This window comes from Sceloporus undulatus, chromosome 1, assembly GCF_019175285.1.
Source record: "Sceloporus undulatus isolate JIND9_A2432 ecotype Alabama chromosome 1, SceUnd_v1.1, whole genome shotgun sequence".
Classification (NCBI taxonomy): domain Eukaryota; kingdom Metazoa; phylum Chordata; class Lepidosauria; order Squamata; family Phrynosomatidae; genus Sceloporus; species Sceloporus undulatus.
Genome location: NC_056522.1, coordinates 363,681,619 through 363,706,030, shown reverse-complemented (window position 1 = coordinate 363,706,030; position 24,412 = coordinate 363,681,619). Strand labels below are relative to the sequence as shown.

Sequence of the window (24,412 nt, the reverse complement as noted above, 5' to 3'; positions counted from 1 at the left end):
CAAAACACACTGCAGAAATATTCCAGTTTGAGACTGCTTTAACTGCCCTGGCTCAATGCTAGGGAATTCTGGGAACTGTAGTTCTGTGATGCATTTAGACTTTTCTCTGTCAGGGAGCTCTGGTGGCACAATGTACTACAATTCCCAGGATTCTCAAACAGGACGGTGCACGGCCAGAGGGGACACAGCCCCAAAATAGATAGAATTTCAAAATAAAACGGAAATAGTCAAGCCTTCATTCATGTCTATTCAGACCCTTCTTTAAGCAAAACTGATCCAGAATCAGATTCAAGAGTAGGCAGGCACTGAGAAGTCAGCAAAATATAAGGAGGGGAAAAAAGCAAAGCTGTCTCTCACTACTAGTAGGAAGCAATCCTGAAAAACCAAGAAGGATCACAGAATTTGTGATGGTGTCACTGTCCTTCCTAGTTTAAAAAAAACAACCCAAGTCTACAGAAACGCTAGTGGATGGGGGGCTAGTGCTTTCGCAAGCAACTGCAGTGTAAGCAACTGAATAAGATCTTATCTTCAGGAAGGTCAGGAATAAAGTCAGCCAACTCAGGAGAGAAACAAATTGGGTAACATATATACACAGAGGAAAGCTATAAATAAGTAATCTTTACAAACAAAATTTATAACCCACCTTTTCACAAAAGCTTTCCCCTACTGATGTTCCGGCATCCTTTCTCATTAAGAAATAAGATGACGAGAGCAAGAAGAGAAGAGAAAGATGAACAAAAATAAAAATTTGGACAAGGTGGCAATGGAATTTTACTAAAGAAATACTTGTGTTCATTTTCAATTTGTAGGTACTGCATGCACAGTTATTACAGTACTGTAATACATTAGCACAAAACCGAAGATAAGAACTTGCAAGATTACATAAGCATTAAAAGACAGAAAAATTGACATGAAATTTTATAGCCACTAAATAATAATCTTACAAAATATACAAAATAAAGAGTGTGCAAGTTTAGAAGAATCTACTTCCTGTACTTATACCCCAACCGTTTGCTTTCAACAGGAGCCAAGTGGCCACCTTTCCAACTCATATTGTTCCCTTCAAAAAAATTACAGCAACATGAAAATCGACTAAGGCCTGGGACAGACTGACCGAAATGGGTGACCTGCTGGCAGTCTTTTTTCCTCCAGAGGGAAGCCGCAGCCGCCAAACTGTGCAACTTCACTCCAGAAAAGTGGGGGGGGGGGTTCTGCCACGGCAGTTACATCCGAGTTCACCATGCCAGTTACGTCTGAGTGGCGCACTTGTTACGTAACTAGCACTGCGCAACGCACAGACACTATGCATCCATTACGTCATAATGGCGGCACCCGTGTACACAAGGCACATGCTAGGGTTAGCGACCGTGTAGTTGCCGCATGGTCCCTACACTGTCACCACACCACAAAAGGGCCGTCTGTTCCGTGCCTAATTCTCCCTAATTTTTTCAGCTGGTATTTAAAACCTATGGGGCAACAGAAAGCAGTATAGTCACTTTGTTGCACTACATATTAGTAATCTTTTTATATATTATTACACTTTTTAGATTACACTTTATATATTATTATACTTTTTATTGGATTATAATAAAGATAATTTTGGGTCCCATACCAAGGGAAAGGCAGGATATATATTAGATAAATTGGAACAATACAGATTCACACTGATGTTTGAGAAGTGAAGCAAATGGATCATAATACAAACTCTGCTTGAACATAGGCAACTGCTTTTGGTATAAAGCAAATTTCACTTTCCATAATACTCTAACGGAATATTACAAGGTTTAATCTTTTCTTTTTATTATACACTTAAGTATACAAAAATAATAAATAAATCTGTTATAATCAGACAGATTATGACTGAGAGTGGATCTTTCTTTACAGTAAAGAAACTAAATGGTATATAAATGGTATGTCCCAGGCTCCCAAGAGTGAAGATTGTTATGGTCCTCCAGGTGGTGACTTCAGCTCCCAGAATTCCTGGCTGTTAATCAATGCAGCTGTGGCTTCAGGGAGTCCAAAATACTGGAGGACCAAAGTTTGGGAATCACTGTCTAAGACTATAGAGGAAATCCTGCAAATACAGTGTGGAAAGCTATGTTCTTGACAGAGATCTTCCACTCCAAATAAATATGATGAAATGCATCTTTATACTTCTGTTCAGTGATCACATGAGGGTCCCATTAGGTTTGCATCTCAGAAAGGTCTGGGAATAATTTCAAGTTATAAGAAAGAGGTACCAGCCCATGAAATGTTTTGACCCTTCCAAGCCTGCTTCCCAGCATATAACTACTCCATGTTTAGCCCTTGTATACTGGGGCTTTCAGATCCATCCTCATCATCCATAGAAAGTATTCAATGTAACACAACACTCAACTTTTAATATGATCAGTTATAGTACTGTAGAGCAGGGCACTTTCAGTAATTATCTATCTCAGACATAAAAAGCCTAGATATGTCTAAAAAGCCAGGGAAAATGCTTCATGTTTATTTTAAGTTCCTATCCTCATTTATCCAAAATCTACATAATAATAACACAACCTCCTCATCATAGGACCATAATGAACTTTTTCCTTATAAAACCGATATCAGAAGCATTTGTCTAGTCCAGGAGATAAAACCTAAGCCTATAAGGATAACAAAGTGGAGAGTCAAACTGTTTCTAAGGCTGCTAAGGACTTCCTTTCCATGCACTATGGATAGTTTTAAGAGACCAACTAGTGATTATGGGTGAATACAGCATTCCCTTTAATCATTCCCAGTCTTACCCTTGCCAGTAATCACCCATCCTATATGTCTAGGAAACTACCAATCAAGGCCTGATAGAGAGCTTCTACTTGAACACCCAATCTCTAAAGGCTTTATGTTTGGCATGCTACAGGTTGAGCCCCCCCCCCTCCCAAAAATCTAGAATTCCAAAATTCAAAATATTCCAAAAACCAAGACTTCTTTCATGGGTGGCTTTCTAATGGCTCAATGCACACAAACTTTGTTTCATGAACAGAATTCGGGCTATGAGTATAAGAGGTATATGAAACATAAATTAATTTTGTGTTTAGACTTGTCTCCCATCGCCAAGACTATTATGTACACGTAAATAGAGGTATTCTGAGATCCAAAAACAAAACAAAACAAAACTCCAAACCATTCCTAGTCCTAAGCATTTTGGATAAGGGAGACTGAACCTGTAACTGCTGGTGCTCTAATTCACAATCTCATCAGCACTCATCCTAAAACTCTACATTTGATTTAAATGGATATCCGTGGATATGTTTATCCCAATACATTTAAGTTGGAGCGGCAGGTGTTGCAATATTAAGGAAAAATTTCCTCTTCTACCAACTGTGGGGCATCTTTTCCTCCAGTGAATATTGTCTCCTCATCTACAGCAAGCCTGGCTAGACTTCATGCTTGTTTGAATGCCTGGGGGGATGATATTCTTTTTGAACTTTTTTAAATCATGAATTCCAGATCCCCACTATCCCACTGGCCACATACTGGGAAAGCCTGAATATACAAGTACAAATCTAATGAGATATTACAATTCAGAGATTCTAATCAGCCAACTGAGAAAAATATTATTTTTCCTATTATTGTTAAAGAACCAGGAATCAATCATTTATTGCAAATCATGCAGCAATCTATCAACCACTTAGGTTGTTCTGAACTAACCGAAAAATGCTTCTGTAAGCATACCTTACGTAACACCAATATAGTATTTGATCATTTGCTATTGTAGATATTAGGCCTCATCTCCAGTATATTTTTCCATCAGAATAATTTGATTATTGGTGATTATTGATTAAATTTACCCCCCCCCAAAAAAGGGAATGCTACCTTTGCTTCTTCCATATGCATTAAACTATTTGTTTCAGTTAAACATTTCCATTATTTAACATAGTCTCTCCTTCATATGCTGCTATATCCTGGGTATGGGGACAAGTGTACTTTTGTAAACAAAACAGTCTAAAAATAGAGTCAAGGGAACATATTCTAGACAGACACACACCTTGGGCTACTGCAATCCATCTCAATGTGAAAATAAAGCAACTCAGGTTTTTTTTAAAGAGACATTTGAAATGACAAAACAGGCATCCAGAAGCTTGTAAACTGAAGCCATATTACAATTTAGAAAGATTTTACTGCACAAACACAATAACTATAGTCTGTGGGTAGGTTCCCCCTCCTCTCCAATTATATAGCACCTACGACTGTTAAACTGATTGGCCACTTTAACCAGGTCATACTTACTAAACAACAATCAGTTTAAAAAGATAACCAGCAGAGCAAGTATAATCTTTACCACAAATAGCTCAATCATCTTGACACATATCCTAATTTTCTTCACATTAAAGATAATCATTTTTTAAAATGTAACTGGGGTGAAATTGAACTACCATAAAATTTACACATTTTCAGGACATGTAAATCACCAGAAAACTAACAATATTGACTGGCCAAAGGCTAAGGTTGACACAGGCAACTTATGACCCTCCAGATGCTGTTTGACTGAAACTCAGTACTAGCCAACAAAGACAGTGGTGAAGGATGATGGGTGCTGCATTAAACAATTTCTGGAGGGTCACATTTTCCCCATCCTTGACCTAAGGTATGTACCAGCAGCATTTGTGTTCAACAGTTCTTATAATATGTCAGTGTCACTGTATTTCTCATGCAGGTTTAACCATGTAGGTCAAAAGCAAGCACACATATTCCAAATATAGAATCCCATCCACAGCCAACCTGCAGACTGGAGAAGAGTGACAAAGCTGGCCATCATCATGCCAAGGATCCAGAAACAAGAACAGCTTGTTAAGCTTTGGTGGCCAAAAGACTTTAAGTACCACCAAATCCAAAAGACTGCAATTTGTCTCCTCATTTGTACTCAGCTCCTGTTAAGTTACATCAGTTGAAGCTATTGTTTCTTTGTGTCATACTTAAACTGTAACACTGCCATATTGTAAAGATTATTATGACTGTTGTAAAGAATCCAACTCTGAACTTGAAGTTGTTTTTGTTGTTGTTGTGTGTCGTCAAGTCATTTCCAATTTATGGTAACCCTAGGATAGATCAAAATTTGAAGTATCCGGATGCTTGAATCGGTAGAGTGGCAACTAACACAAAATGAAAAAAAATATAAGTTCTCAAATAGGAAGTAAGGAGGACCTTAAGAAATTATTCTTCTATATAAAGGAGAGGGAACAAACAGACATTTTATAGTTCAAAAACACTACCACTGGATTTTTAAAAAGAAACAAAGATGTGTGTGGTCTGCATATGAGGTTTACTACATCGAAGTCACAGTGACTTTGTTCACTGATCAAAACAAGTTCTTCCTGACATCAGCACTGAAGTGTAAATATAGCAACTAAAAAGCAAGACATAGTCAAGCCTGAATCATCAATAAAAGTGCCAACTAAGTCCATTTTCCATATAGCCATTGTTAGTAATTATGCATGAAACCAGAAGGACACCCAATGGTCAAAGTTCTGAGACCCGTGGTAGGAAACCTGTGCTCAGATATTAATCCCTTGACTCAAGATACCGTTTTAAAGAAGCCAGTTTATGACCCAAAAGTTCAATTAAGAGATGTGATCCTGAGACTTGCCATAATAGGACCTTGGGAACTTCAGCACTTTAAATATAAAACTCAAAGCCTAAAGGGATATATGATACCACCTCACTTATTCAAATACTTTGAAATAACCAAGGACACTCACACCCAAGATTTTGGTTACATCTGATCAGCACTACAAAAGAGACTTTTATGTTACCTCTTTCTTTACAAAATGTGGTTCTTCACATTCACCTAACCAAGGGTTGTGAATACAAAGAACCACATTTTGTAAAGAAAGCATTGCAATATAGAAGTCTCCTTTGCAATCCTGTTAAGATGTGACCAAAACCTAGTTCCAGCTCAAGGTGTGACCGACAGATCAATCCTATGGACACTTCATGGAAGTAAGCCCCACTGAACTGAATGAGATGGCCCTCTGAATCCAAGTGAATCCAAGCGTGTAAGACTGCACTATGAAAAGAGCAGTGATGTGTGGCGCTGTAGCAGGTATATGATGATCTACAGCAAATACCCTAATCTCTGTTACTAAAGGTGTTACTATTGGATATATGCAAAACCAATGCAGTATAGTTTCACTACTAATTACTTGTATCAGCAGCACTCAAGTCTGAAGCCCAGTGAAGCAGAGTATACCAAATGCACTACACTGGATAGCCAGTGGACACAGCTGAAAGGATTTTTGTTTCATTCAGCAAGCTTTTTGACTAGAATTTAAAAACTGAGCTGCCCCAGAATATGAAGCAAAGCAAGCTGAATTTACCAGCTTCATCATTTCACACCACAGGTGTCTCTTCAAAATGACTGAGTAAAATGTGTCAGTTACAGAAACCTTAGTACTGTCCAAGAAAATGCATCTGAAACAGATGTCTTTATAGAATAAGATTTTCTAGGTCAATGTAAGCCAATATAATGATACTGAGACACAACAAAATACTTCAGTTGTGTAAAATAAAACTTTCTGCCTGAAAGTAATGCAAAAACTGTTTGATATGATACTCTTTTTATAAACCTGCGACTAGGGGGAAAATAGTCTGTACATTAACTGACTGGCTATTACCCAGCACACAAAATTAAGAGCCACATCATGAAATATACATACAATCGTATACTCCACCATTAGTAAAGGCCATTAAAACATCTATTTTTCTGTTTTGCAGCTGCTGCCCAAGGAAAACGTGTTCTTACCCCTCAAGGGGAGGCCTATTCTACAGCTCCCTGACAAAAGGGTACAAGCAGAAAGGTTAGTGGAGCCTTCAGGTATTACAATGCATTATACAGTTTCTCAGAGTAGAAATCAAACAAAATGTGAGCAGAAATTCATCACCTTAAACTCACACACACTGATGCAAAATAGTGACAACTCATGGATTCAGAATTTTGGTTCAAAGCACCAGTATTTTCTTTGCTCACTCAATCTGTAAATCTTTTAGATTTGCTGTTAGAGGATGTCATTGTACGCAGTGGTGTTTCTAAAGAAAAATGGGTTTCTGCACTGACTTGTACAATTTGTCTTCACTTTTACAATTACTTAACATGGTTCAGCTTCAAGCACAGGCAAGAACAACGCTCATTCAGCATTTTGTTGGAAACCAATATGAAACTGTAGCAAACATTATCTGTTTCTGCCAATAGAAGCAGATGAATATTACCTTGGAAAATTCAGCACTGGCTCATTCATATCTCTTGTCTCTTATCATAATGAGTAAATTTGAAGTGTGAAATGCACTAAAGGATCTTAGGATTGCTGGAGCCAAAAGTGCTGCTTGGATATTTTGCATTTTCTGCCTTGTTCAACTATGGCCCCATTCATTGCAGCTGAAATGGAATAATATTTTAAACTGAGTAATTAATAAAATATTTATTAAGTTCTAGTTAGTTACAGTTAATTCTACATTGCCAAATTTAAAATAAAATCAGGACAACACTGACCTGTGTTACCTTTAATCATATTATGGATCATCTTGTGATTTAACACTTTTCTGGTCAAGAACAGGCCTTGGTGTAAATTATAATTTTAACTCACCAGAGTATTATCTACATTCATCTGTGACCAACCAATCCAGTTTTGCCCAGTTTGCAAACTCTGATACAACAAACCAAGCAAAAAACAACCACAAGTCCCAACATATTATTAATTTTATATTTTTACATCAGAACCAGGCCCATTTCTGAACACAGAGCCTTGGCATCTTAGGGCTGGAAGGAATCTTTAGGGCTGGAATCAAGGGTCATCCAGTCCAACCACCTGCCATGAAACACCCAACAAGTATTAACTTTGCTTAGTTTTTTAAAACTGGAACAACCATCCATCCACAACCTATTTAAAAATTCATCCCATCTACACTGAATAATCACACTAGAGAAACCTAACTGAACAGCCTATCAGATGAACTTGTAGATATAGTTACTCTAAACTACAGTAGTCTATCTATCCAAAAGTATCAAAAAGGGAGTAGCCACATGATTTAAGCTGCTGAAAAAAAAATGTCATGATTTACAGTCCATTCCAATGAAAGCCTCAATACTGGCCATTTTCCTCCCCCCAAAATGAAACCTGGAATATACAAAATGAGGACCTGGAATATACAAGTATTTTTTTTTTAATAATCGAATCCAGCTTTGGCTGATTATAGTCATTTAGCTTCATAGTTTGTTTCAGGAACCAGAGTAAACAAATAGAGAAGTTTTATCTGACTCAACAAATACAACGCACTGACAATACAACAATTGTTCCACATCCCTGTTTCAAGTACTTTCAGTCAATGACAATCAGACTAGACCACAGAAACATAAAAATGAGTTTAGTCTGCCTTCAAAAGCACCATGAATAATCCAGTCTTCATTCTTAAGACTATCAAACTGTTAGGTTTACTGTAAAATCTGCAATCAGGCCAAAAGGCAAAAGAAGAGTTGCACTGTCTTAAGCCCTATATCAATTAATACATTTCCTCTACACAATACACCTCTTCCTTCCAGAAACAATTTCAATGAAATTATCCATCAACCTAAGAACTGGATTTCTCCCTCTAGAGAAATACAAGTCATATTTGAAAGATATGTTATCTAGGTCACCTTTCTTTGTGAAAGGGAAAGACCCACTCCTTCCTGCTGTATGTTTATTCATAATCTGCTTTTAGCCCTCAACACATGTCTTGTGTGTCCAAGACGTTGGATGTTTGATTCTCCCTTGGGTTCTTAAGACATATGAGTAAAGTATGACGGGCTCAGTAAGAAGGGGAGGGGAGGGTTCCAAATTTAAACATGAACAGAAGCTTACTATAGGCAGGCTTTAGTGAGAGCTTTCCTAATAACAATGTTCATCACAGCAACCTGCAAAACATCTGTTATCACATGTCCAGCTGCCAGACAATGGATGTTACAGCAAGGCTGAGGATATGACAAATCTCAAACTACCCTTTGAAAGAAGTTTACTTGTCAGAGTCTAACTGCATATATATGAGTATGTAGAGATCTTGTAGCATCTTTGAGACTCACTGAAAGAAACTGGCAGCGTGAGCTTTCGTAGGCTTTAGTCTATGTCCTCAGATGTAAATGCATCTAAGGAAGTAGTAGACTGAAGTCTACAAAAGCTCACACTGCCAATTTCTCTCAGTTAGTCTCGAAGCTACTACAAGATCTCTCTATGTATTGATTCTACAGGCTAATACGGCTAACTCTCTGAATTCTGCATATATATAAACTAATTACTAATGCCAACATTTGAACTTGTTTAGGAAAATGCAAGTATTTTCAGGAAAACACATTTCCCTATTAATATTAAATAAGCCATGTTGTTATCATGAGAGCCAGCATGTTGTAGTGGTTTGAGAGTTGGACTACAACTCTGGAAACCAGGTTTCGATTCCCAGCTCAGCGATGAAACCCATTGGGTGACCTTGGGCAAGTCACTCTCTCTCAGCCTCAGGGAAGGCCATGGCAAACCTCCTCTGAACAAGTCTTGCCAAGAAAACCCCGAGGTATGTTCACCTAAGGATTGCTGTAAGCCAAAAACAACTTGAAGGCAAGGCAGACACAACACATCCTGTGCACACACCTTAGAAGAGGGAAGCAAAACATGTTACAGTAGTATAAGCATTCAAGATTAGCTATTAAAAAGATGTGCTGTTGCTGTAAAACCACTTTATATCAATCAACAGTCCTGAAGACCACTCACAATTTCAGTGGCATGCTCCCATGTTGGAAGCATTCGATATTAGCTATTAAAAAGGTACAAAGTTACTGTAAAAGCAACTTAAATTAATTAACTGTCCCAAAGACCATTCAATTTTCAGTGTTGTGTTCCCATGTAGTAAGCATTCGATATTAGCTATTAAAAAGATACGAAGCTACTGTAAAACCATCTTACACCTGTCAACGATCCCGAAGACCATTCAGTTTTCAGTGTTGCGTTCCCACGTTGTAAACATTCAACACCAGCTATTAAAAAGATACGAAGTTACTGCAAAACCACAGCTTATAAGCGTTCCCATGTTATAAGCACTCAACATCAGCTATTAAAATGTATTGTATTCAGTTATTGCAAAACCACATTGCACCGATCCACAGCCTTGAAAGACCGCTCACATTGTCAGTGTTGTGTCCCCATGTTGTAAGCATTCAATATCAGCTATTAAAATGCCATGAGGTTACTGTAAAACCCCCTTAGATCACTTCACAGCCCTGGAGACCACTCACATTTTCAGTGTCGCGCTCCTTCACGGTGGGCAAGGGAGTTCGAGTGGACATTTTCGTTCACTTGCGCCGAAGCCCCGATCGTGACGGCCGAACCCAGCTATATAATAGTCTTACTAAAAAATCCTAACACCTTCCCCCAAAATACTATATATATATATATATATATATATTTACAGAAAAAGGGAGTGCGATTTCACTGCATGATGGTGGTGGCGGTGATGAAAGGCCACCATGAAGAAGAAAGGAGCCTGGGGGGTGAACCCTGGGGTCTTATTTCGGCCTCTTCCTCCACCTTCTCCTCCTCCTCCTCCTCCGCCAGAAGGAGTGCCCTCCTCTCTCATTTATCTCCAAAGAGCAGCCTGGGATCCCCTCGGGAGTCTCCAGGGATCATCCTAGGGAGAGATTTGTATTGTATATAGAGTCCCTCCAAAGGTGGGGCGGATTAGAGACAGAGGAAGGGATTCTCATGCAGGGCAAAGGGGCTCAAGATTAGGGAGGAGGAAGGAGGCAAAGGGAATGAGAGAGCAGCAGCAGCAGCAGCAGCAGGGGAGAAAGGGAGGAGAACCGGGATGAGGGTGCTGCTTCTGCGGGAAAGAGAGGAATGCAATCGTGAGGAATGAAAGGGGGCAAAAATGGACCCTTTTGGCTGATCCTCTTCTTCTTCCTCCTCTCTCTTTCCTCAGGAGGAGACTTCTCTTTCAGCCCTTTTTATCCCTTTCTTTCTTCTCTTCTCCCCAAACCCTGCTTCAAAAGGCCTTGGCTCCCATGTTTCGCTTAATTCCTCCTTCACACAGAAGAAACAAACCCCAAATCCTTGCCCAAAGGGAGGAGATATAGATAGATAGATAGATATATGGAGGGCTTCGGGTTCTTTTCCTATGCCCTCCCTCTCTCTCTCTCTCTATATATATATATATGTATATCTATAATATCATATATAGATAGATATAGATATAGATAGATATTATAGATATAGATATAGATATGGGTGAGAGAAAGAGAGAGAGAAGGGGAGGCCGCCGCCAAGCCTGCAACCCTGATCCTCCCTCCCTTCTTCGCCTCCTTTTCCCTCAGACAGCGGCACTAGGCGGCTGCTGTTGCTGCTGCTGCTGCCGCTCCCGGATGATCCAAAATGGCCGCCCGGCTTCCTCTGCTCCGACATGAACCGGAAGAGACCACCCCTCTTGGTCTGAGAGAGAGAGCGCGGCGGCAGCGGCGGCCATTTTGGAGGAGGGAGAGGAGGGGAGACGTAGTGCGCAGGCGCGGAAGCGAAGGCGCGTGCTGGGTTCTCCATCTCCCTCGCGCGCAGGCGCTCTCTTTCTCCTTGTTGCTAAGGGACGGAGCTGAGGAGAAAGGGGCGGGGCTTAGATTTTGGGCGTCGAGTGAGGGGCGTGGTCAGTCTCCCCTCAGAGAGAGAGAGCTTTAAAGTCCAAAGCACACACACACTGCAGAAATGAGTCCAGTTTGAGAGCGCTTTAACTTGCCCTGGCTCAAAGCTAGGGAATCCTGGGAACTGTAGTTTATTGTGGCACCAGAGCCTTCTGACAGAGAAGGCTAGCTGTCTCACAGCTGCCGTCCTCTGAGGCTGAGAGAGTGTGACTTGCCAAAGGTCACCCAGTGTGTGATTTTAGGCTCAAGCGGGGAATCGAAGCCTGGTCTCCAGGCGCAGTAGCAGTGGCACGTAAATCAGTGGTTAATGGGAAGGAAGTGCTGCGCAAGAAGAAGTACCACAAGCGAGTCCCCTGTAGCTTTCTGAAACTACGACAGCATGATATTTGGCCAAAAGGGTGCATGCACACTGTACAAATAATGCAGTTTGACGCCACTTTAACTGCTGCGGCTTCATCCCACCAAATGCTGGGGTTTGTAGTTTCACAAGATCTTAGTCCTCCTCTCTTACGAAGCCAAAAGACTTTGTTAAACTACGAAATCCTAGGGTTCCATAGGATGGAGCTACAGTACTTGAAAGTGGTGTCAAACTGAATTGTTTTTGCAGTGTAGATGCACCTTATAATAATAATAATAATAAAACTTTATTTATATACCGCCCTTCTAAAAACCAGGGCGGTGAACAACAGTTCCAACAATATAACAACAGGTCATACAAAACATTAAAAACAGATTAATAAAAATAATAAAATGTCCATGCCGGCAAGACAGTGCTGACAAGGGGAGGGGGGGAGAGTAGCTGGTCAGGGGTAAGCTTGTTCAAATAAGTGGGTCTTTAGCCCCTTCCTAAATTGAGCTAGGGTGGTGGCTGAGCGGAGCTCGAAGGGCAGCGCGTTCCAGAGGTTGGGGGCTGAGATGGAGAAAGCCCTCCTGGTGGTAGAACTATATTTCGCCTCTGGAACGGTTAACAATAGCTGCCCTGATGATCTGAGTGTGCGGGGCGGATTGTACGGAGAGAGGCGGTCCTCCAGATACCCTGGGCCCAAGCCATTTAGGGCTTTATAGGTAATAACCAACACCTTGTATTGCTCCCGGAAGCGAATAGGCAGCCAATGTAAGTCTTTAAGGACTGGTGTTATATGACTGGCCCTGGCAGTGCCAGTAACCAGACGGGCTGCCATATTCTGCACAAGTTGCAGCTTCCGGGTATGGTACAAGGGTTGCCCCATGTAGAGCGCGTTGCAGAAATCCAAACGAGAGGTTACCAGGGCGTGTACAACCGTTTCAAGGTCTCCCCGGTCGAGGTAGGGACGCAGCTGGCGTATCAGCCGAAGCTGATAACAGGTGCTCCTGACCGTCGCATCCACCTGAGATGTAAGGTGGAGCGACGAGTCCAGGAGCACCCCCAGGCTGCGTACAGAGTCCTTCACGGAAAGCGTGATTCCATTCAGGACTGGTGGAACCACCGCCAACCCCGGACCGGGGGAACCTATCACGAGTACTTCCGTCTTCTCTGGATTCAGGCTGAGTCTGTTGTCCCTCATCCAGCCCATTACCGACTCCAGACAGGCCGTGTTAGTTTGGAATGTGTGTGTTGTGTGCTTTCAAGTCATTTCCAACTTACGGTGACCCAAAGGTGAGCCTGACATGGGTTTTTCTTGGCATGATTTGTTCAGAGGAGGTTTGCCATTGCCTTTGCCTTGAGTTACTGCAAACCCTCCAGCTGGCCTGATTTAACAAGGACAATTTCATTGAATCCCCTTGCATCCTGCATTTCAGCTGCTTTTAAAATGTCCCTGATTCTTTCTCCTCCTCTTCCTCCTTTCCCCTTTTGTCCTCAGCTTATTTCAGTTGCTGCAAACTGAGTTCCAAAAGTAGTTTGCACTCAATTAATTTATTAGGCTGAAGAGCAGAGAATGGGATGGAATCATGCTCTTCCCAGTAGACTCAGGCAAAAGCAAATGGCAGCAACCTAGAATCATAGAGTTGGAAGAGACCGCAAGGGCCATCCATTCCACCCCCATTCTGCCATGCAGGAACTCTCAGTCAAAGCATCCCCGACAGATGGCCATCCAGCCTCTGCTTAAAGACCTCCAAAGAAGGAGACTCCACCACACTCCGAGGAAGGAGTGTGTTCCACTGTCAAACAGCCCTTACTGTCTGGAAGGTCCTCCTAATGTTGAGGGGGAATCTCTTTTCCTGCAGCTTGCATCCATTGTTCCGTGTTCTAGTCTCTGGAGCAGCAGAAAACAAGCTTGCTCCCTCCTCAATATGACATCCTTTCAAATACTTAAACAGGGCTATCATATCACCTCTTAACCTTCTTTTCTCCAGGCTAAACATCCCCTGCTCCAGTCTAGCTGCTGCATTGCACTGTTGACTCATGTTCAACTTGTGGTCTACTAGGACTCTTAGATCCCTTTCACACGTAGTTTCATTAAGGCAGGTGTCCCACATCCTATATCTATGCGATATATCTAGGCGAAATGCCTCACCAACTACAGTTCCCAGCTTGTGTGTTCTTCCTCACTTTTGCCATCTTGACTACACTCTGATGTTGCCTGGCCAAATCTATGAAATTTATTTTCTTCCATGAAAGGTTGGACGGTATGTTTATGGTGATGAAAACATTCAGGAAGAAGTCCACTTGAGCTGATGTATGACGTTTTATCATGAGTTCATGGATGTGGAACAAGTTATTTCATTTCTACTACAAAGCCACTTTGCACATGTTTTGAAGCACTTGGTCAGGATTTTTGTTTTTAAAGCCCTCTGAGAAAGGCATTCTGATATGACCAGTGTCTGAAAATTAAACCCACTGGTTGATCTTGGGCAATGGCACACCTGCTCTGAACAAATCTTGCCAAGAAAACCCCATGATCGGTTCGCCTTAGTGTCACTATAAGTTGGAAATGACTTGAAAGCACACAGCAACAACAATAAGGAAGAAAACAGTAAATGGGGATTTAATACATGGAGTAGGCATGGTGACATTTTTAGGTAAAGCTGAAATGTGTAGAAAATAAGCAGTAACCTTTCAGGAAAGCAGTTCCTGGCAACCACAGTCTTTTTAAGTCAACTGTGGTCCAAAACACACTGCAGAAATTATCCAGTTTGAGACCACTTTGATTGCCTTGTCTCAGTGCTAGGGAATCCTGGGAATTGTAGTTTATTGTGGCCCCAGGGCTCTCTGACAGAGAAGGCTCAATGTCTCACAAAACTACAGTTCCCATAATTCCCTAGCATTGAGCCAGGGCAGTTGAAGCAGTCTCAATCAAGATTATTTCTGCAGTGTGTTTTGGACCTGTGCTAATTTATTTAAGTCCAAAGAGAATCAAACTTCCCAATACGTGAAAAGTTTGATTATTTGCACAGAACTCTGTTCATTGCCATTTCTATTTTTGTTAAGCGTATTTGGCATTGTAGTCTGACTCTGCGTGCCTTTCCTTTCTACTAGGTCTGACCACTTTGGTTTCCTATAGGTTTTTTTTTAATGCACCAAAGGACATGCTATGCAAATGTGTGGGTGATTCGAGCATCTGAAGTACCTCCTAAAAAGCGACACAAATCAAATCTTAAGTGTTCTTTCATTTCCCCTTTTCATGCTCCACATCACAATGGTAGTTGCAATACTGAAACTGACATTTGTGTGGATGCAGTGTGTGTGTGAATATATTTTTGCAAGGATGCTGTCTGAATTTGACCAATGATCCCTTTCCCACATTTGTTGGGGGGTGTTGTACATAGATGAGGATGCTTTGTTGAATGAACGACTCAGGAATGGCTAGCTGGTGTACACTTCACCTACTTGAGCTGTGGCTGAAGGAAGTATTTTGATGATTTCAAGGTTGCAAAATACAAACTACTGTAGAAACAGTAGATTGCAAAGTAGAAACATTACTGCAGCTTTTAACTACTAACAAGAAGGCAGCTGATCTTCAGGTTCTCTAATAAAACTGAAGGGCAATAGAATCAGGACCAGCAATCACTTTTTTGATGTAATGTACAATTTTGTTATATTAAATTGGGCTTTAGCAGGGGATAAAACAAATCAGTGGAGGGTAACTGGATTAAACAACATTGTATTGTGTTGGTTTATTTATAATCTGCTTTTCTCCCCAAAACTGGATCTCAGCAACTTCCAAAATAATATATAGGATTAGAGCAGGCTTGGGGGGCTACTACTACCCTATCATCCCTAAGCATTTGCCATGGGTTGCCATAATTGTCCACTTTTACCAGGGACAAAATGTAGGACAAATTCAAGACCAAACTGTAGGGCAACTGCAGGACAAAACTCAGCTCAAAATGTAGGACATTTAAGGTCCACCATTTTTCTTCAATGTCCTACATTTTGGGCTGAGTTTTGTCCTGCAGTTGTCCTACAGTTTGGTCTTGAATTTGTTCCACATTTTGTCCCTGGTAAAAGTGGACAATTATGGCAACAGTTCGAGTCTAGCATTTAATATCATACGTTGGAGAAGAGCTGAGGAAGAGCCCCTTGCTATCTGCTTGAGCTTTCCCGTGGCATCTGGTTCGGCATGATGAAGATCAAGATAAGTGGCAGAATAGCCCTTCCATCTAATCCTGCAGGGCTCTTTTTATACCTGATAGTTGTTGGGATTTCAGTCTTAAATCTGTAAATTGCTCTTTTTAAAAACAACAGCAGCAACACTAAGATTTGGATCTGGCAAGCGTAGATAACAAACAGGTGGAACAAGTGATTTTGTTCCAGACAAATCTGGAAAAACCTGCACTCTACTGAGCAGTGGAGGATTCTTTAACTTGTAGGCTCTTGTGGTGAGGAATGAGACACAAATGGAAATGCAGAAAGGATAATTTCCATTCATCTGCTTTCCCTTACTATGAAACATGAATATGTAACACAAGATCATCGCCCTGTTTTACACATTCACAGAATAACAATGGCATTACAAAAGTTCTCACAAGAATCCTGTGGGATACGTATCTGGTGCTTTCACATGCCATTAAAAGCATCTTTAACTGATCCTCACTCACACATGTGAAATGTACACATGAAAGTGATAACAAACATCTAAGGAAGTAGGCTGAAGTCTACGAAAGCTCAGGCTACCAGCTTCTTTTTTTCAGTTAGTCTCAAAGGTGCTACAAGATCCCTTTGCATGCTGAGTGAAAGATAGATTTCCCCCAAAAAAACATTAAGTCTAATTCCCCAGAGAGCCAGCACAGTGTAGTAGTTTGACTAGAACTCTATAAGACCAGAGTTTGAATCCCCTACTCAGCTTTGGAAGCCCTTGGGCAAGACTCTTAGGACTTTGTCAAATGGGGAAAATTGGGGGTTCAAAGAGCCATTATCCCGTGAAAATCGTCCGATCGGGTGAAAGATTACCACACGACATCGCAATTAAAATGCCATTATCCTGGGAATAACCAGGCAATAAACAGCAATAAATAATTCATGAGGAAATCCTGTGAATGATTTGTTGCTGTTTATTGCCTGGTTATTCCCAGAATAATGGCTCTTTAATCGCAATGTGTGAAAATCTTCCCACAATCACGGGATAACGGCTCTTTAAACCCCTGATTTTCCCCTGTGCGATAAAGTCCAGAGCCTTAGAGGAAGGGAATATATTCAGGGGCAGCTGTGTTGGCCCAACAGTAAAAAAAATTAAACCCAAAATTCACAAAAAAGTGATACCTTTATCAGCTAACCAAAATGCACAAAATACATCATGCAAGCTTTTGAAGTTCCATGACTTCTAAAGAAAAAATGTTAAAACAAATTATATAGAGGAAAAAGTGACACTGTGGGAGTCACAGACCTACATTTTGCATCAAATGTTACTTCTGCTGTTCAGTTGGTTTGGAAGGATCTCAATGCAGGCAGACAGAGGCCACTTCCCCTCTTAGCCATATGGAGACCAGGACAATGGACAGTAAAATTTAAACTCCTTTAGTAGCAGTAAAGTAACTCCTCTTGGGTGTCTCTCTTTTGTGAAGCCATGGGTCCCTTTCTTAGATTGAGAACATTGAATCTCTAAGGAAGTCTCTGTACTGCTACATTGGGGTGGGGGGTGGGAGTGGGCATTTAAATGTTGTATAGGTAAAACTGAGCCAATTATAGACCAAAAGGAAATGTTGTACCTTTGTGGTAGGTAGAAACCTTATCACAAATGTGGAGGAAGGCAATGGCAACCCAGCCTGGTTTTAAAGGAACTGTACAACATTGATAGAGACATACGTTCCACACTATAATGTACATACGTCAGTTCTTAGCAAATTTCTCTTGGAGCAATCACTCTTGAACATAAAACTTACTTCAGAGTAAACATATACAGGAATTCACTATGTGTGTTAGATCTAGGGATGGGAAATCTCAGATTTGCTTTTTGATTTTAGATTTTTAAAACTTGTCTCATACTTGCCAATTTTTGTTAATTCTTCAAAAAAGAACTGAAATTAATATTTCAATATCTGTATGGGCCATATCCAGTGAGTAGAAGTGTTCCAAGGCTTTTTGTTCCTACTTGCTGGGGAACATGCTGCCTATGTTAAAATGAAGATACTTTCAGAAAAAGGCAAACCCATTTCAACACTAATATGTCTGCATATGCAAGGATTCAAACTTTTTTGGAGGGGGGCCCCTTTTAAGTACTGAGCACTGAAAACTCCAAGGCCCAATTAATTAACATGTCAGTTTCCATTTTCTTCACATACAGTTTTTCTCAAACTCTTAGGCCCGTTACAGACGGGCCTCTAAGTATGTGCTGAGCACGTACTAGGGTTAGGAAGCAGGGGCGCTTCCGCACACCCCCAACCCTAGTATGTGCTCAGCACGTACAAAATGGTGGCGGCCGTTCCACACAGCCGCCGCCATGACTACGTCACGACCGCGCCGCCTCCAAATGAGGCAGCACGGTTGTGATGTAGTGGGGCCGCGTGAGGGCGCCTAGTGCTCCCTTTCTGCGGCCCCGGAAAGAGCTCCATTTCGGAGCCTGAAAAGCGGTGGATCGGGGCCTCGGAGGCTGCCGTTCTGGCAGCTGAGGCCCTGATACACCGGGCAAAGGAGCGCCTACAGGCCGCTCCAAAGTGGCAGTCTGTAATGTGCCCCTGATTCTTTTCATCCTTAAATTAATTTGAGAATTTTGAAAAATTCTACTGAAAATCCCCCCTAGAAAGTTTACTTTGCCGACTATTATTCCCAGAACTCCCAAGGCTATGCTTGTTGGGAAAGTCTGAGAGCTGTAGTCTGAAAAAATGAAATCATTGTGCAAACTTTTCCAAGCTTTCCTTGACAGCCCTAAGCACATTTGTGATATAGTAAGGCCACTGATACCAGCACATCATCCTTCCAGTTAAAGATGTTTAGGCCTGGGCTGTCAGCTTAACATACTTTATGTTTCAGCATACTGTAAATCTGCAATCACTTGTGGTTAGATAAGGGCAGCAGGTCAAAACTTCCTCGGCATTCTCCCTTTGAAACCAATGAAGTGATGCTCATACGGCCTTCCTAATTAAATTTGCCCAGCATGTTTAAAACCAACAAACATGTTTTATTGAAGCCTTGTATTCACATTGCAGCACGTTCCTCAACAGAGATTCATCTTTCAAATGGATGGCTTTCTGAGTCAGACCTGTAACTGTTCCAGCAACACTGTATTTCCTGTATGGTTAATATTGAATCAAAGCTTCCATTCACAGCACTGGGAAATAAAATAGATGGTTCCAGTCGATGTAATGTTTTCAAGTCCAAATTAATAATTGATGGCCCTGAACATTAGCAGGAAGGAACCTAATGTGGCTATCAAGATGCAGCCTAAGCTTTTCTACTACCTAAGTAGGAGGAAGACAGTTATCTATCACTACTAGGGTTGCATATCCTCCAACATATCGAAGATGAACCCTGGGACATATGTCATTAAGCAACATCAGAGTATAGTCAAGATGGCAAAAGTTATTAATGAGAAAGTGCACACAGATTATTCTGCTTTTCTCTTAGGAGGGTACTCAGGGCAGGTTTCTGCTCCCTTCTCTTCCCCCACTGAGTTAATTGAGTGCAAACTACTTTTGCATTTTAACTCAAATAAACAAAGGATGAAAAGGGAAAAGGGAAAGAGAAGAAACCAGCACATTTCAAAGGTAGCTGAAAATGTAGGATGACAGAGAATTAATAGAGACTGTCCCTGCCAAATCAGGGCATTTTGGAGTAACTGGGATGGAGTTGTAGGTAACATTGTCCTTCCACCAAACAGGTGTGTGTGTATGTGCCTTCAAGTTGCCTGTTGACTTATGGCAGCCCCATTAATTCTATAGGGTTTTCATAGGCAAGGAATATTTGGAGGTGGTTTTGCAAGTTCCCTCTTCGAAAATGTAGCCTACAGCACCTGGCACTTAATGGCACTCTCCTATCCAAGCACTTAACCACGGCTGCTTAGTTTCCAAGATCAGGCAGGATCTGGTGCCATGGTCAGCAGTGTGCCCATAGTACTTTGGACCACTGACGTTTTTGAACATTTTCCAAAGGCAGATCCATGTAGAGTGCATGACAGTACTAGATCAAGAACATAACCTGCTTCATGGGTGGCAGATCCATGGTCAGTGTAGAGGATATGAACTCCCAGGTTGCTACCAATAATATTGGAGGGGACTCCAATGCCATCACTGAGACCAGTTGAATGTCAATACAGCAGCTGAACAAAAAATCACATATATGAGTCAGGATAGTGGCCAAGGGTCCCATAAAGGATGAAGGTGGTCACTGTGATGAATGATTTTAGCAGGCAAGATCTTTAAATCAGGCTTTGTAGAAGGTTTTGCAAAGTTCTGAGCAGCATCTTTGCTAGTCATCTCTCTCCAAGCTTGCTCTTAACTCTTACAAAGGCTCAGTTTTTCAGCAATTTTCTGCCCACATCCTCTTAGTCTTTCATAAAATACAGTGTTGGCTGTTGTCCTTATAGCTTGGAGCACTTCTCATTTTTCCCCTCCATTCCATGACCCCTGGTTGTAAAATGCAATTATTTTTTCCCTAGGTTGAAAATTGATACCTCTGTGTCAATCCCTGTAGCTGCAATTCTGCACATCCTCTTCTCTGGGTTACACAATCGCTGCAAAGAACAGCATGCAGTAACAAGGCGGGTGTGAGTCACAAAGGTAAAGCGTTCTTATGTAATTAATATAATTATTTAGGGTATATTTTAGCTGGCAGATAACAGGAGTCCTGACAAGGGAAGGCAACCTTGGGTCAGGAAATGTAGGAAAGAAACTGAACAGAAGAAAATCTGTAATTTGGTTCACATACAGAGTCAGATATTCATGGGCTGAAGGATCATCCATGTGTTAGATTAAATATTGTGGACAGGAGGACAGAAGGTTGGTTTGAAGAAGAGAGGAGAGGAGATTGCTTTCTAGATTGTAATTTTTATGCACTGATGTACAGTGTGTCTGAAACTCCAAGAGCAAACTAGGAGAACCTGTATTGGAAGAACACAGCTCTCCATTATGCAGTTTTTTAAAAATATAAAAGAAATACAATATTGCTTTCTGCTCTTCCTTCCCCTATCACTAATGGTAACCACTTCTCAGATAAGACGTTACCTTTGTTTCAGCTGGAGAATTTATTTTATATTTAATTTATCTGGCCATTTATGTCCTTTTCTATGTTCCAATGATCAAGGTGGCTTATGAGCACAAATATAAATCAACAAAAATTAAAAGCAGTAATAATGCAAACAAACACGCAAACACCTTTTCTGTTTCCCAGGGTCAATGCTACCTTAGTGTATGTTACAACAAAACACATCCAGGTTATTTGGACCGTATCTCACTATATGAGCCCATTAAAAGTACTAAGAGCATCTGGAAAGGCACTTCTCTCTGTCCCACCACTTTTGTTTGGTGGGAATGAGGTCTTTAATGTTTTTAAGGTTTAATTTTTCTATTCATAAATTGTTTGCTTTCTTAATATTATATTTATACTTTTATTTTGACTTTTGGATTATTTTTAACTTGTGTTTATATTTTACATCAGAACCATAGAATCTTAGAGCTGGAAGGGACTGCAAGGGCCATATAATCCAACCCCTTGTTGTTAGCCCTTGAGTTCCATTATCAGGAGAAAGGCAGGATATAAATATTTAAAACAAATAAACTAAAATATTAAAAAAAATGCATAGCACAAAGGTTTTTCATAGAATCATGATGTGGTAAGGGGTCCTATAGAGTCTATTTTCCTTGTTGCTTTGTGCCTTCAAGTCATTCCCGACTTATGGCGACTCTGTCATGCAGTTTACTGGCAAGAATTGTTCAGAGGAGGTTTGCCTTTGCCTTTCCCTGAGGCTGAGAGCATGTGCCTTGCCCAAGGTCACCCAGTGGGTTTCATGGCTGAGCTGGGAATTGAACCCTGGTCTCCAGAGTCATAGTCCAACACTCAAGCACCCACTCAGTGCAGGAACCTCAACTAGAGCATTCCCAACAAGTAGCTTTCCAGCCTCTTTTAAGATGTCTTGAGGAGATGCTACCTCTACTCTTAGTAATTGGTTCCATTGTTTAACAGCTCTTACTGTGAAGAAATTCCTTATAATGTTCAGTTAAAATTTAACCTCCTATCAAATCAAATTAAATTAAAAGCTTTAGACCAAGTCATACCTTCTGGGTCATCAGAGAACAAACCTGCACCATCTTCTTTGAGACAGCCCAGGAAATGTTTAAACAGTACAATCTTGCCACCCCTCAGTTTTCTCTTCACTGGACTGAACATGCCCAACTCCCTTAACCTTTGTTCAGTGATAGTAGTGGGACCAGAAGAAAGTTCTCCCATTGAGATCTTGTCAATGGAGGCTTATCTAGGAAGGTACAGTTTTTCACAGTCTGAACCCAAGCCATATAGACTTTATAGGCCATGACCACCACTTTGAATTATGCCTGGCAATGAATTGGTAGCCAGTGAAGCTGTTTTCACAAGGGAGGCATTTGTTTCCTATAATCAGCCCTGGTCAGCAATCTGGCCACAGTATTTTGGACCACTGATGATTTTGAAAATAGGCAGCTCCATGTAGAGTTCACAATTTTATCTTGGTCCAGAATATATCCTACTTCATGGGTGGCACCAGATACTGCTTGGGGCAGATCCATGGTGATTGCAGAGAATATTAACTCCTGAGTTGCTCTCAACAGTACTAGAAGGGACTCCAATGCCATTATTGAGACCAGCTGAAGAAAGGAAAATGTTGAGCAACTGGACAAGAGGTACACCAACTGAACCCTTATTATTTTCCAGCCACCCAACTTCAAATACAAAAGCTCAAACCCAGCAAACTGTAGGACAGTGCAGCTGGTGAGGCAGATGGAATCAAAATAGACCACTGCAACTCCACCTTCCAGACCCCCAGGCATCACCAGGTGGTAGGATTATCAGACCAAAAACTAGAGAAAGCTCCTGTACAATGAATGCATACAAGAGGGAATTTCAGCAGGTGTTGCTTGTCATGCAACCAGGTACCTAGCAACACCTGCTGAAATTCCTTCTTTCATTCAACCAACATGCACCCTCCCCAGGTTTTCAGTCTAGCAGCCCTACCAGGGAGACAAAACTAAGAGAGGTTAATACACATGGGTGCATGCAAACACATTTCATTCAGCCAAATCTCTGTAATACAGTTCGAGTTGGCATGCTCTTCCATGTTCAGATCCTGAATCATCACTGTTTTTTCCATTTAGCAACCTGGCACTGAGCAGCACCATTTTCAGCCAAAGAGACCTGTTGCTGCCAAGGCTATCGAGATTATTTAAAATGGAGGACAGTTAGGGGGTAACCACTTCCACTAGCTTTGACTTCTCCTATGTTGGTACAACTGTCCCCCCACTCCTTGTGTCCCTCCGACATTTAGCACACTGGAGGCTGCCTCCTGATTAATAATAATAATAAAATTTATTTATATCCCGCCTCTCTGTGCTACACAACCGAGGCAGCTTATACGTTAAAATACACAATCCTGTATCCCAATATCCCCCCAATACAATTAAACAATTTACAGATTAAAACATACCTTAAAATAATAAACAAATCAACAATGGTTCATTTTCCCTTCCCTGCTTTCCAAATTTGTTGTTGTGTGCCTTTCTGACTTATGGTGACCCTGCCATGGGGTTTTCTAGGCAAGGTTTGTTCAGAGGGAGTTTGCCATTGCCTTCTTCTGAGGCTGAGATAGTGTGACTTGCCCTAGGCCTAGGTCGCTCAGTGGATTTCTGTGGCCAGAGATTCACACCCTGGTCTTCAGATCTGTAGTTCAAATATTACAAGACCGAAAAACAATATAGCCTACTTCCTACTCCTGAATAACACGCCTGGTCCTTGCCCTCACTCCAGCCCCAAGGAGGGTCCCCCAAAGCAATAACCCCCATTTGATATGGTCCCCTTTTAATCATGACTGGTGGCAGGCCCACTGCCTCAAGATAGTATCTCCTTTCAAAAGGGGGCAAGTGGTGTTCTGGCCAGTTTTCCAACGGCTGGCTCAGTACCCTGTCTTGGAGGGGATGGAGAAGCAGCAGGCAGAATATCTCAAGGGTGGACAACAGTTTTAATAGAGCTGGGGAAAGTTTATTTGTTCTCTGTTAAGTTCAATATTTCCAATATTTTCCAATGTTTCTGACTTCATGTTTTTTATCTGGGGGACATGCTCTGAGCGAGAGAGATAGATGCTAAATGTATCATGCATAAGTACATCACCAGGGCTTTTCCTGTAATATCACTGGGGCTTAGCTCCATGAAAC

The 24,412-nt window shown here is 41.2% G+C and overlaps 2 protein-coding genes across 6 annotated transcripts in view; both read right to left on the bottom strand.

The window, feature by feature from the left end:
• MARK3 (microtubule affinity regulating kinase 3) overlaps window positions 1-11,482 on the bottom strand; it is a 95,803-nt gene extending 84,321 nt beyond the window's left edge. For 3 of the 5 annotated variants that reach the window (XM_042475792.1, XM_042475817.1, XM_042475825.1), the window contains exons 1-2: window positions 10,274-11,481; window positions 644-682 (exon numbers count right to left, since the gene is read on the bottom strand). In XM_042475792.1, coding sequence (XP_042331726.1) covers window positions 644-682; window positions 10,274-10,324 — 90 coding nt within the window. In that variant the 5' untranslated portion in view covers window positions 10,325-11,481. Of the gene's footprint in view, window positions 1-643; window positions 683-10,273 lie in introns of all 5 variants that reach the window. The other 2 variants (XM_042475801.1, XM_042475810.1) reach the window with 2 other exon arrangements.
• LOC121934963 (cytochrome c oxidase assembly factor 8) overlaps window positions 1-24,412 on the bottom strand; it is a 723,331-nt gene that overhangs the window by 367,237 nt on the left and 331,682 nt on the right. The window lies entirely within an intron of this gene.